This window comes from Squalius cephalus, assembly GCF_949319135.1.
Source record: "Squalius cephalus genome assembly, chromosome: 12".
Lineage (NCBI taxonomy): Eukaryota > Metazoa > Chordata > Actinopteri > Cypriniformes > Leuciscidae > Squalius > Squalius cephalus.
The window spans coordinates 1321697-1336440 of NC_137133.1; the positions used below are offsets into that span (position 1 = coordinate 1321697).

A 14744-nucleotide genomic window follows, 5' to 3' on the forward strand; every position below is an offset into this window, starting at 1 on the left:
CAAACACACAACACAGCCGACACAGGCAAACACACAACACAGCTGACACAGGCAAACACACAACACAGCCGACACAGGCAAACACACAACACAGCTGACACAGGCAAACACACAACACAACTGACACAGGCAAACACACAACACAGCTGACAACACAGCTGACACAGGCAAACACACAACACAGCCGACACAGGCAAACACACAACACAGCCGACACAGGCAAACACACAACACAGCTGACACAGGCAAACACACAACACAGCTGACACAGGGAAACACACAACACAGCCGACACAGGCAAACACACAACACAGCCGACACAGGCAAACACACAACACAGCCGACACAGGCAAACACACAACACAGCTGACACAGGGAAACACACAACACAGCCGACACAGGCAAACACACAACACAGCTGACACAGGTAAACACACAACACAGCCGACACAGGTAAACACACAACACAGCCGACACAGGTAAACACACAACATAGCTGACACAGGGAAACACACAACACAGCTGACACAGGGAAACACACAACACAGCCGACACAGGCAAACACACAACACAGCCGACACAGGCAAACACACAACACAGCCGACACAGGGAAACACACAACACAGCTGACACAGGTAAACACACAACACAGCTAACACAGGTAAACACACAACACAGCCGACACAGGTAAACACACAACACAGCCGACACAGGCAAACACACAACACAGCCGACACAGGCAAACACACAACACAGCCGACACAGGCAAACACACAACACAGCCGACACAGGGAAACACACAACACAGCCGACACAGGGAAACACACAACACAGCCGACACAGGGAAACACACAACACAGCCGACACAGGCAAACACACAACACAGCCGACACAGGGAAACACACAACACAGCCGACACAGGTAAACACACAACACAGCCGACACAGGCAAACACACAACACAGCCGACACAGGTAAACACACAACACAGCCGACACAGGTAAACACACAACACAGCCGACACAGGGAAACACACAACACAGCTGACACAGGGAAACACACAACACAGCTGACACAGGGAAACACACAACACAGCTGACACAGGGAAACACACAACACAGCTGACACAGGGAAACACACAACACAGCCGACACACAGCTAAACACACAACACAGCTGACACAGGTAAACACACAACACAGCTGACACAGGGAATCACACAACACAGCCGACACAGGCAAACACACAACACAGCCGACACAGGTAAACACACAACACAGCCGACACAGGCAAACACACAACACAGCCGACACAGGCAAACACACAACACAGCTGACACAGGCAAACACACAACACAGCTGACACAGGGAAACACACAACACAGCCGACACAGGGAAACACACAACACAGCCGACACAGGCAAACACACAACACAGCTGACACAGGCAAACACACAACACAGCTGACACAGGCAAACACACAACACAGCTGACACAGGCAAACACACAACACAACTGACACAGGCAAACACACAACACAGCTGACACAGGCAAACACACAACACAGCCGACACAGGCAAACACACAACACAGCTGACACAGGCAAACACACAACACAGCCGACACAGGCAAACACACAACACAGCTGACACAGGCAAACACACAACACAACTGACACAGGCAAACACACAACACAGCTGACAACACAGCTGACACAGGCAAACACACAACACAGCCGACACAGGCAAACACACAACACAGCCGACACAGGCAAACACACAACACAGCTGACACAGGCAAACACACAACACAGCTGACACAGGGAAACACACAACACAGCCGACACAGGCAAACACACAACACAGCCGACACAGGCAAACACACAACACAGCCGACACAGGCAAACACACAACACAGCTGACACAGGGAAACACACAACACAGCCGACACAGGCAAACACACAACACAGCTGACACAGGTAAACACACAACACAGCCGACACAGGTAAACACACAACACAGCCGACACAGGTAAACACACAACATAGCTGACACAGGGAAACACACAACACAGCTGACACAGGGAAACACACAACACAGCCGACACAGGCAAACACACAACACAGCCGACACAGGCAAACACACAACACAGCCGACACAGGGAAACACACAACACAGCTGACACAGGTAAACACACAACACAGCTAACACAGGTAAACACACAACACAGCCGACACAGGTAAACACACAACACAGCCGACACAGGCAAACACACAACACAGCCGACACAGGCAAACACACAACACAGCCGACACAGGCAAACACACAACACAGCCGACACAGGCAAACACACAACACAGCCGACACAGGCAAACACACAACACAGCCGACACAGGCAAACACACAACACAGCCGACACAGGCAAACACACAACACAGCTGACACAGGGAAACACACAACACAGCCGACACAGGCAAACACACAACACAGCTGACACAGGTAAACACACAACACAGCCGACACAGGTAAACACACAACACAGCCGACACAGGTAAACACACAACATAGCTGACACAGGGAAACACACAACACAGCTGACACAGGGAAACACACAACACAGCCGACACAGGCAAACACACAACACAGCCGACACAGGCAAACACACAACACAGCCGACACAGGCAAACACACAACACAGCCGACACAGGCAAACACACAACACAGCCGACACAGGGAAACACAACACAGCTGACACAGGGAAACACACAACACAGCTGACACAGGCAAACACAACACAGCTGACACAGGGAAACACACAACACAGCCGACACAGGGAATCACACAACACAGCTGACACAGGGAAACACACAACACAGCTGACACAGGGAAACACACAACACAGCTGACACAGGGAAACACACAACACAGCCGACACAGGCAAACACACGACACAGCTGACACAGGTAAACACAGGGAAACACACAACACAGCCGACACAGGGAAACACACGACACAGCCGACACAGGGAAACACAACACAGCCGACACAGGGAAACACAACACAGCTGACACAGGGAAACACGACACAGCTGACACAGGCAAACACACAACACAGCCGACACAGGGAAACACACAACACAGCCGACACAGGGAAACACACAACACAGCCGACACAGGGAAACACAACACAGCTGACACAGGGAAACACGACACAGCTGACACAGGCAAACACACAACACAGCCGACACAGGGAAACACACAACACAGCCGACACAGGGAAACACACAACACAGCCGACACAGGCAAACACACAACACAGCTGACACAGGGAAACACACGACACAGCTGACGCAGGTAAACACACAACACAGCTGACACAGGTAAACACACAACACAGCTGACACAGGCAAACACACAACACAGCTGACACAGGCAAACACACGACACAGCTGACACAGGTAAACACACAACACAGCCGACACAGGTAAACACACAACACAGCTGACACAGGGAAACACACGACACAGCTGACACAGGTAAACACACAACACAGCTGACACAGGTAAACACACAACACAGCTGACACAGGCAAACACACAACACAGCTGACACAGGTAAACACACAACACAGCTGACACAGGTAAACACACAACACAGCCGACACAGGTAAACACACAACACAGCTGACACAGGGAAACACACAACACAGCTGACACAGGTAAACACACGACACAGCTGACACAGGTAAACACACAACACAGCTGACACAGGTAAACACACAACACAGCTGACACAGGGAATCACACAACACAGCTGACACAGGGAAATACACATGCTAGAAGAGTTTTTGTTTTGTTGTTTTAAAAGACCACGCCGAAAATACACACACACACACACACACACACACACACACACACACACACGATGCCATCAAGCGGTATCTCTGGTCGTAATCAGTCCTTCACTGACCAATCAGCGTTCATTAGCAGAATGCTAGCGTGTTATGGGCAACAACAACTCAACCTGTAAGAAATGGAAAGGACATACGTACTCGTTCATTCAACTGTCGACCTATAACCCATGTTGAACTTGCAAAACCTACAATCAAATCTGAGATTTCTCAACGGCAATCAGGTGAAAGAGACACATTTAGCCGTCTAGCCCCATAGACTCCCATTCATTCTGCACTCATGGGCGATCGCCCCCAGTGGAGCTCTGGTGGAACTACAACCACAATTCGGTACAATAGGGAGTGGCCAGGCTCTCCGTAGACGGGCTCTGCCTAAACTCATTACTTCAAACTTATGTACCATCCAGAAACCTGCGCTCTGCAAGCGAACGTCGCTTTACCCGGACTGTTCCCTGCTGGAGGAATGATCTAACTCAACCAGGGGTGTGTTTCCCAAAAGCATCGTTGGCCAACTATGTTCGCAAGTTCCGTCGTTATCAGCAGTTCAACGAGTCTGTGCTTCCCGAAGCCATCGTTCTAACGAACATTCGCAAACAGCATCGCAGAGTTGTGTGTTTGGGACGACAGATCTCGACCTGTGGTTAGAAGCAGAGTTTCTAGATTTCATAACATGTGGACTCAATAAATCCTGATCTTGAGCCAAATAAGCAAGCTGACATTCAGTACAACCTGTGTCTTTAATTTAGAGTACATACAAATGTCATTTACGACTTTTAGTGTGTCAAGAGATTTAAAGCACCGTTTTTGAAGAGTGCAAGTGTGTACGTGCTCTGCTATGTAAGAACGAGCTTATGATTGAATCTGGAAATAAAGCAAAATAACTGAGAAAAATGATAAATAGTCCTCAGATGTCATGTCTGTAATTTATAGCAAAACATCTAGCGTTAACTCGATCTCAAACAGATTCATTAAAAGAAGTTATTACTCCTCCACGTGCGTGACGTCATAAACCAACGTGGTTGAACGATCACTTTGCAACAATACGGTTTCGGGAAACACTTGTGATTAGCTAGTTGATTTCTTCAACGATGCATCGCACTACGGTAGTGAAGCCGCGAGTTACGGCGTTGTTCGGGAAACACACCCCTGAGCGGCTGAGCCACGTTCGAGAAAAGGCTGAAGATGCTTCTTATTCGACAGCACTTGACCAGTAATACTAACACTTTCTCTTCTATTCTATATCTATTATCTTTATTAAAAATAAAAATAAATAAATAAATACATGTACTGTGTTAGATTAAACTGGGAAGGGTCATATTGCATATTGTTGTCCTACTGTTAGTTTCACTGCTTCTATTGTTCTCATTTGTCGGTCGCTTTGGATAAAAGCGTCTGCTAAATGAACAAATGAATAAATGATATCCTGTATGAGCCAGATAGATAAACCGTCCAGCGTGTGTAAACCTGTTTTCACAGAAACCTAAAGCACAGCTTGAGGGTTTGACTGTTGGAATCAAGACAGCATTGTCATTTTATTACTGTAGTTCCAAGTTAAATAAATATACTTATTATGAAATATTATTTGGCTTCCTAAAACCCCAGTGTGAATGTGATGTGGACTGTGTGTGACACACTATCACAACTAAAAAGAGGTTTAAGTCCACTTTAAAGTCCATGTACAAAGTAAGATTGACATATTTACAGTATTGCCATCATGTTAGTTTGCAGCTGTAACATGAAAATACAATCCATCTAATCAACAATCCTCTACGGGTGCTTCGCTAGATGCCCAGCTAACGGGACGTCCTCAGAACTTTAGCGAACGTTCTGGCGAGGTTCACTTAAATTATTTTAACAAACGTTCTTCCAGTAACATTACTAGAATGTTCGATCAAAGTAATCTGGTCTTTTATGATGTTTTCAAAATGTTAGCACAAAAATATTATACATCAATCATGGAATGTTTTTTCCAAAAATATTTAGATGGATGTTCGTCTAACATTAACATGAACATAACTTGTTTCAGAGAAACATTCAAAAGCAACATTTCCAAATGATAAAAATGTTCCCTTAAAGGGGTGGTATAATGCCCCTTTTCACAAGATGTAAAATAAGTCTCTGATGTTCCCAGAGTGTGTATGTGAAGTTTTAGCTCAAAATAACCCACAGATATTTTTATATAGCATGTTAAAATTGTCCCTTTTTGAGGGTGAGCAAAAACGTGTCGTTTTGTGTCTGGTCCTTTAAATGCAAATGAGCTGCTGCTCCCGGCACAGGGGGCGGAGCTTCAACAGTTTGTGTGTTAGCAAATGCTATCACCTCTTCTCAACATGGACTCACCCCCTTTGTTGCGTGTTCCGGGGGCGGGGTTTATGTAAATTCTAGGGTTGGTGATGTCACTAACCCGGGAGGAGTGTGGTGTAGTCTCTTCCAGCCGTTTGTTGTAGTCGTTAAAAAGCGATTTCTATAAAAACAAATATCTCCCTTTGCTTTGAACTTTGAGCGTTGTAACTTTGCAGATGTTGTTTATGCTCAAACAGCAACATTACACACTAACTAAAGTTAGAAAAGTCAAATCATAATCAACCACCCCTTTAACTTTTGCAAAACCAAGAAAAAAAAAGCTTTCAAAACATGTAAAAAACTGTACGTTTTGAATGTTCAGAGAACAATAACGTCTTCATAGCTTAACAGGAATGTTAGCAAAACATTCTTAGAAAATGTTTGCTAGCTGGGTGTAAGTTAACTTATATAAGTATAAATATAAGTGTGTATAAAAGTGGAATCAAAGGCCCGTGTCGTCTCACCTCTTTGAAGAGTTTACTGGGGGCAGCGATGGCTCTCTCCTGCTCCAGGTACGAGGCCCAGCACCACGCCTTCTTCTTGCCTCCATACGGCACCGCTGCATCATGGGAAACAACCACAGGTGTCATCATGGCGATCATGTGACTGTCGCCTGGAGGAGTGAGTGTGTGTGTGTGTCTCACTGTATCTGAGCAGAGCTGCGTCTCCTCTGCGTTTCCTTCGGCCTCTGGTAGCCCCGCGCGCCGGTCGCCGGCTTTCTTTCTCTTCCTGTTACACACATCAAAACAGGAATCTAGGGTCAGATCTGCTTCCTCATCAGCACTGGCTAACAGAAGAAACACATGAGAGTGAAAGTGACGTGTAGCCAAGTACGGTGTCCCATTCTCTGAATTATTGATCATTATCTGATAATTATGACTGTTTGCATCCCTGTTTATTCTTGATGTGTTCTTCACGATGTTTGCCCTAAAGTGGATCTAGTTTTCTCCCCTACAAGTTTTTTTATTTTTTTTTTATTAATAAACACCTATTATCCCCTGCGTTTGAGTCCCTTCCTTAAATTCAATCCTGACAGGAGGAACCTTAATTCAAGATCACTGAAAACAAGTCCTATCATCGCATGCATTATCTTTAACTCCACCAGCAAATGTATCTTGTTTTAAGGTTAATTTTTTTTTTTGGGGGGGGGGGGGGAATTAATACTGGTTATTCTGAAGAAAATTATTTAGTTTAGTTATTTTTGTGAAACCTGAAAAAAAAAAATTCATTATTAATTATGAAATCGGCCTAATACTGATTGCACACAGTATTGTGTATAGCTACCACAAATGGTGTTTTAAAAGGTTTACATGTGTAACATTATGATAACTTGTTTATATAACTTTATAGATTTTTTTTATACACTACATTCAAAGTTTTTTGAGGCTGCAAGTGGAAAATAATGAATTTTTATTTTAGGGACTGTTAAAGGCACAATATGTAGTTTTTCGCCACTAGAGGTTGTAGTTTTTCATATTAATAAAAGCTGGATGGCTTGTGTTGCTAAATGGCATGCAATTAATTTTAAAACATATTGTATGGTGGAGAAAATGCAGCATTATTGTTACTAAAAATAAAGCTATGTTATGTTAGCAACTTGACAAGATAGTGTTTTTCTCTGAGGCACGGTAAAAACATGGTACTCGCGGAAAATCAAGAAAACAAGCGATTCAAACAATAAGACTAACAGTGTTGAGATATATAACAACGATTAATGATAAATGTATCCATACAGTTGTTCCCTTGGCTAATAAAACATGTAATATATTAAAGCGTCTTTAGTGTTTCCATGGTTTCTGCAAAATATAACCAGAAATCGAGGATAATGCGGGTGTGATGTCATTGATAGGCGACGCACGGACACTTATTTCTCTGGATTTCAACATTCTTGGAAACATCTGGGATAATGTAAGTACACAAGTCAACAAAATACAGTACTGTGCTAAAGTCTTAGGCATGTTAATATCACCCCCCCCCCCCCCCCCCCCCCCCCCCCCGATCTCACCATCATCGAGTCCGTCTGTGATTACATGAAGAAACAGAAGAAACTGAGACAGACTAAATCCAGAAGAACTGCGGGAACGTCTCCGAGACGCTTGAAGAAACCTTCCTGCAAAGCTCCCTGAGAAACTATGCGCAAGTGTACCTGGACAAAAGCCGTTTTAAACGCAAAGGGTCGTTACACCATATATTGATTTGAATTAGTTAATAGAAGTTAAATCATAAATAAATTCAATTTGTGATTTTATTTTTGAAAGCATTCTCACTTTACAGCATTTTAACACAAGTGCCAGTGCTTTTCACAGTCCTGTAGCTTTGCAGGAAGGTTTCTTCAAGCGTCTCGGAGACGTTCCCGCAGTTCTTCTGGATTTAGTCTGTCTCAGTTTCTTCTGTTTCTTCATGTAATCACAGACGGACTCGATGATGGTGAGATCAGATCATACCGGCTGTTGTCAGACTCCTTGTGCATACACAAATCTCACTGGATTATTACAATTAATGGCAAAAAGAATGTTTGGAAATGTAAACTGATATTTCCTACTGACACACTACAGCAAAAGATATAAATCACTGACTTAAAAACATTTTTTTTTTGGGTCGGCGGGGGGGGGGGGGGTATTAACATGACTAAGACTTTTGCACAGTACTGTATATAACACTGCTCTAGTGGTTTTGCCTGTACATGTTGTGCCTTTAAAATGTCAACACAGTGACCTCTCTCTGTCCGACCCACACGTCACTGCTCTATAAAGGATATGAAAGTGGAAGATGAAGAGTAACAGTAGGTAAACTGACATAGTCGTCGTCCTCCTCCTCGGGGACCTCGATGGAGCTGTCCACGTCTTCAGTGCTCCTCTCCGTAAGACGGGATCTCTTCCTCACCACCACCTCTCCGTTCGTCCTGGAGCCGTCTCTCTTCAGCGCTCTGTGACGCACCACAACATCACTGCAGACTCAGAGAAAACTACAGTCTTTATTCATTTGTGCATCTTAATATATAGATGCTTTTTACGGCTTTTGGCTTGCTTAGTTGGGACATTTAATTTAATATTCAACAATAATATTGATCTTCCTGCATTGACATTATTACATGAGAACTGAACTGAGCTGGACGACGACATCACTGTTTTCTCCAGAGCGGCTATATATATAAATTAACTAAATTAATAACTTTTTTACAACACAAATGAAGCATCACTGAGCTTACTTAAGCTGGACTGTTACGCTATTTTCTTCTGGAAACAAACTTTGTCGCATTATTTTCCTGTTATCTCTGTAAAGCTGCTTTGAAACAATCTGTACTGTAAAAAGCGCTATAGAAATAAAGCTGACTAGACTTGACTAATCTACTTTAGTTTGAATGACAAAATACTATTTGAACAGAGACATGTCCTGTAGATATCAAGTATAAGAAAATAATGTTCATGTCCCATTATGGGTCCAATTACCCATCTCATAACCATCATCTTGTTTGTGCTTATATGTGTGTGTGTGTGTGTGTGTGTGTGTGTGTGTGTGTGTGTGTGTGTGTGTGTGTGTGTGTGTGTGTGTGTGTGTGTGTGTTTGAGAGAGAGGAAGTGCTGTGGGGTATAGTGTTCATCTTCATTACACATGTGGCGTTATGTCACACAGATTCACTCATTCAATAACTCTGTATTCATTCTCAGGTTAAGCATGTGAGAGACCGGAAAACCCCAGCACAACATCCTGTGGCCTCTTTCTTAAAACAGTATTTACGTGTTAGGATTTCTGCCAACGGTTGCACCAGCCCTACCACAAGTGTGCTGAATATCTATGTTTAGTAACATATTTTTATGTCAGACTTTTTTTTTTTATGCTAACATTTTTCATTTAACATTTTCTTTGTAATGTAACTCGTTCACAGTTATAAATTTATAAACACTTTTGCTAGAAAATGATACAGCAGTTTCATTCGTAGTCATTCGTAGCTCTATATCAATATGCAATACATCAACGCATCAGAAACACAAGCAGATATTGAGCAATGCTGTAAAAACCCAGTAAAGCACACTAGATTGTGCTAGTCTTGCGCCGTAGAAGCACTAAATTGGTTATTAATTTTAATTTGTGCATTGCCTGATTTGCATGAATTTTGCTAAATTTCTTTAGTAAATTTAGCACTAAAACTGAACATCATCACTGAGCAAAATTTCTCCTTAATTCAAGTATGAATTCTTCCATAAGTCCTCACTAATAATAATTTGAACTTATATCTTAATGGGATGCAACAGTGTGTTACATATGTTTGGTGTAATTCATACCCTAAAAAAAACAATGAATCTTCATACCCTCCAATGAAGCTTCAATTTCAGAGTTGCTAAATTTCCCTGACATTTCTAGACATTTCATGAGTGTGGGAACCTTGTGTGTCCAAACACTGCACTGCACTCAAGCTGACCTTCCTTCTTCATGAATAAATGTTCCGGAAACCATATTGCCTGTAATTTCCTTCGACTTGTTTGATCAGAGAGACAAACGTCAGGTTGATTTTACACAAAAGTAGACTAAAACACTAAATAACTCTTTTATTTCCAACCCAACTAAATGCCACTTAGTGTAATAAGGTCATGTGACTATAATTAAGCATGCTACTGTTTGAAATATTTACAATACTGCATATTGTTTCACATGCGTTTTTATTAGGGATGCACCGAACATTTTGAATATAATTCGAATATAATTTTTTTAATAATTTTGAGAGCCTGATTACAAAAACAAAAGTCTCACCATGAAAAGCCATGTCCCAAGCACACGATTATAATGATGTTCTCATTATAATTTTATGTTGCCGATATGACAGATTTGCGCTGCACGTTGCACTGAACTGTATTTTCCTTTTTGAAGAGATTTCAATCATATTTCAAGCAATTCAAAACCATCATGATGAACAGTGCAAGTGTCTCAGCTGAATGAAATAATATATTATTTATCGGCTTTAATATATCGGCCACATTTTCTTAATAGGCTGAAAACGATAAATCGGCCAGCTCGAGGGGCGGCACCAAGCATGCATTTGAAAATCTCACTGCACGCAATTGGATAACACTACGACCAATCACAACAAGCCCCATACGCTTAGCTTCCAGCGGAGCTCACTGGTAGATTAGACTCTTGCCGTATCCGGTCGGCAAAACAGCAAAAACGCCCTTCTTGCAAAGGAAGGATTCGAGCGGCGTCTTCTGTTCCTCTTTTAGATAAAAGGCCAAGTCTAACTCGCTCATTGTAGCGGCCAAAGCCGTTTCAAACAACTGGTGTTCATCCATAGCCATCTTGTAATGTTTACTAATGACTCCGACGTCACAGCACTGTCGTCATCTCGCCTCTGGCCCGCCTATATCAGATAACCCGATGTGATTGGTGCAGCTCGGATACAAGGGCATATTTAATGAGCATCATTACTCGACAGCTCGATGGTGTTTTTAGCCCCCAATGGCTCCTTCCAGGCAGCTAACCCTAACCTCAACCTTAAACCTACCCATCCCCTCACTGCCTGGAAGGCGCCGTTGGGGGCTAAAAACACCAAACACCTACTCGACGCCTGAGTAAACTTGCTGAGCAAATTCAACTTGTGCTCTCACGAGAACTCTACATTTCCAGGGTACCGTTTCAGGGTGTTGAGAACGAAACCAAAAGAGCCTCCCCTCTGGGGAGCCCTCAGGAAATCGATGTCTGTATCCCGCCGTCAAGTGCGCTTCGGGACACATCGGTTTCCAGCGAACACACGCTGCTCTGTCTGCCCCAGAGTCTTGCGGCCAGGCAGCGCTTGCGTCCGCACATCGAGAATCATTTTCGACCGAACCCTGCCGGAGAGCCGCTTCAGGGGATCGAGAACGAATCTCGAATTATACCCGAAATCCCTGGTTCCCTTAGTAGAATATAGGTACAGGCTGCAGTTCAATTTCCGCCCACCGAATTTCAACGGGGTGGTTTGAAAAACAGGTGACCCACAGCAGGGTTGGGTATTGAAACAAGAAGTAAACTCCCAGTTGGCAAAGGAGGCTATAGAACGTGTTCCTCCGCCGGACAGGGAGTCCGGGTTTTACAGCCGCTACTTCATAGTTCCCAAGAAGGATGGGGGGGTTGCATCCAATTCTAGGCACTAGAATCGGTCTCTGAGGAGATTCAGGTTCAAGATGCTCACTATTCCCATTATCGTGAGCCAAATCAAATCCGAGGATTGGTTGGTCACGATAGATCTGAAGGACACATACTTCCACATATCTATCCTTCCATCTCACAGAAAGTTCCAGAGGTTCGCTTTCAGGGGGCGAAGTGTTCCAATATCGAGTTCTTCCGTTTGGCCTAGTTCCAATATCGAGTTCTTCCGTTTGGCCATCTATGCATTTGGCCTACCAAATGCATAGATGCAGCTCTAGCCCCACTGAGGCTTCAGGGTATCAGGGTGCTGAACTATATCAACGACTTATGATATCAACGACTCAACGGCTTATTATGGCCCATTCACAAGAGATGGCAGTTCGGCATCAAGATGTCGTCCTTGCCCACATCCAGAGCCTGGGGTTGAGACTCAACACAAAGAAAAGTGTGTTGGTGCCAGCCCAGAGAGCCACGTTCCTTGGTGTTGTGTGGGATTCGGTCACGATGCGGGCACAATTGTCTCCTGCATGGATCGAGCCCATCCTGGCCACTGTGACCAGCCAGGCCAAGCCGTCACTGTAAAGCATTTTCAGAGAGTGTTAGGGCTCATGGCAGCAGCGTCCAATGTCATTCCGTTTGGTCTGCTGCACATGAGGGCCCTACAATGGTGGTTGAGAACCAAGGGGTTTTACCCGTTCCGCATGATCAGGGTTACACGCAGATGCCTTCGTTCCCTATCTATGTGGAAGAGACCTTGGTTCCTGTCCCAAGGTCCCGTGCTGGGAGTGTCATGTCGCCGGGAAGCAGTTTCGACAGACGCATCCCTCACGGGCTGGGGCGCGGTCTTGGACGGCCACTTTACAAGAGGTCTATGGCAGGACCATCATTTCCCCTGGCACATAAATTGCCTTGAAATGCTGGCGGTCTTCTGAGCTCTGAGGAGTTTCCTGCCAGACCTCAAGGGTCATCACGTTCTTGTCAGAACAGACAATATGGTCAGGGGTGTCCTATCTAAATCATCAGGGGGTTCTGAGATCACACCCTCTAAATGCATACTGGCGTATCAGATCCTCCTGTGGTCTCAGGGGAGACTGTTGTCTCTCAGAGCAACATACATCCCAGGGGACCAGAATCAGGGAGCAGACATCCTGTCGAGGCAGGGGCTGAGGCCCGGGGAATGTAGACTTCACCCTGAGGTGGTGGAGTTAAAATGCGAGAGGTTCAGCCCAGTAGAAGTGAATCTGTTTGCATCTTTGAGAGATGACACACTGTCCACTGTGGTTCTCCCTCATGACCATGGTGCAGACGTGGCCGAGGCTGAGTCTATACGCATTTCCCCCGATCACTCTGCTCCCGGGAGTTCTGGAGAGGGTCCGACGCGACGAGGTCAGTCTACTTCTAGTAGCTCCGTTGTGGCCGGCCTGAGTATGGTTTTCAGACATAAGATCGCTCCTAGAGGGCCCTCCATGGGAGATTCCCATCAGGAGGGACCTGCTGACGCAGGCAGAGGGCTCAATATTTCACCCTCTCCCAGAGCTATGGAAACTGTGGGTCTGGCCCCTGAGGGGGTATAGTACCTAGAAGCCAGTCTGTCAGTAAGAGTAGTCGAGACCATACTCGGCTCTAGAGCTCCCTCCATGAGGAAACCGTCCGGCCTAAAATGGACAATTTTCACCATTTGGTGTAGAGAGCATGAGGTGGACCCAGTTAACTGCCGGGTGGCTTCAGTGCTGGAGTTCCTCCAAGATCGCTTCTCGGCTGGTCTTACCCCGTCCACACTCAAGGTGTACGTGGTTGCCATTGTGGCTTTCCACGCTCCTCTGGGTGATGGGCCCCAGGGGAGACATCAGCTGGTCATACGTTTCCTCCTTGGAGGATGAGACCTGCGGAAACCAGAGCTCCCACATGGGACCTGGCAGTGGTTCTCAAAGGGCTTGTCGAGGCCCCATTCCGACCTCTAGAGTCGGCTGAGGCCAAGAACCTTTCCCTCAAGGTAGCTTTTTTATTAGCCATTACTTCTCTGAGGAGAGTAGGAGATCGTCAGGCCCTTTCTATATCTCACGGGTGCTGGAGTTTGCTCCAGGCGATATTAAGGCTATCTTGCATCCCAGACCGGGCTATGTGCCTAAAGTGTCATCTAATGTGGCACGCCCTACGGTTCTGCAGGCTTTTCATCCTCCACCTCACATGACGGTGGATGAAGAAAGACTTAATTTGCTCTGCCCTGTCAGAGCTCTCAAGATTTATGTTCAGAGGTCTTCATGGCGGAAGTCAGATCAGTTGCTGGTGTGCTTCAGGTCACCCAAGAAGGGGCTTCCCACATCCAAACAGACCATCAGCAACTGGATCGTTCAGGCTATCTCTATGGCCTATCAC

General features: G+C 45.1%; 1 protein-coding gene across 2 annotated transcripts in view; it reads right to left on the reverse strand.

The window, feature by feature from the left end:
- l3mbtl3 (L3MBTL histone methyl-lysine binding protein 3) overlaps positions 1 to 14744 on the reverse strand; it is a gene marked incomplete at its 5' end in the record, with an annotated part of 92515 nt that overhangs the window by 71068 nt on the left and 6703 nt on the right. For both annotated transcript variants that reach the window (XM_079887536.1, XM_079887535.1), the window contains 3 exons: positions 6713 to 6807; positions 6893 to 6977; positions 9045 to 9174. In XM_079887536.1, the coding sequence (XP_079743662.1) occupies positions 6713 to 6807; positions 6893 to 6977; positions 9045 to 9174 (310 nt within the window). The remainder of the gene's footprint in view (positions 1 to 6712; positions 6808 to 6892; positions 6978 to 9044; positions 9175 to 14744) is intronic.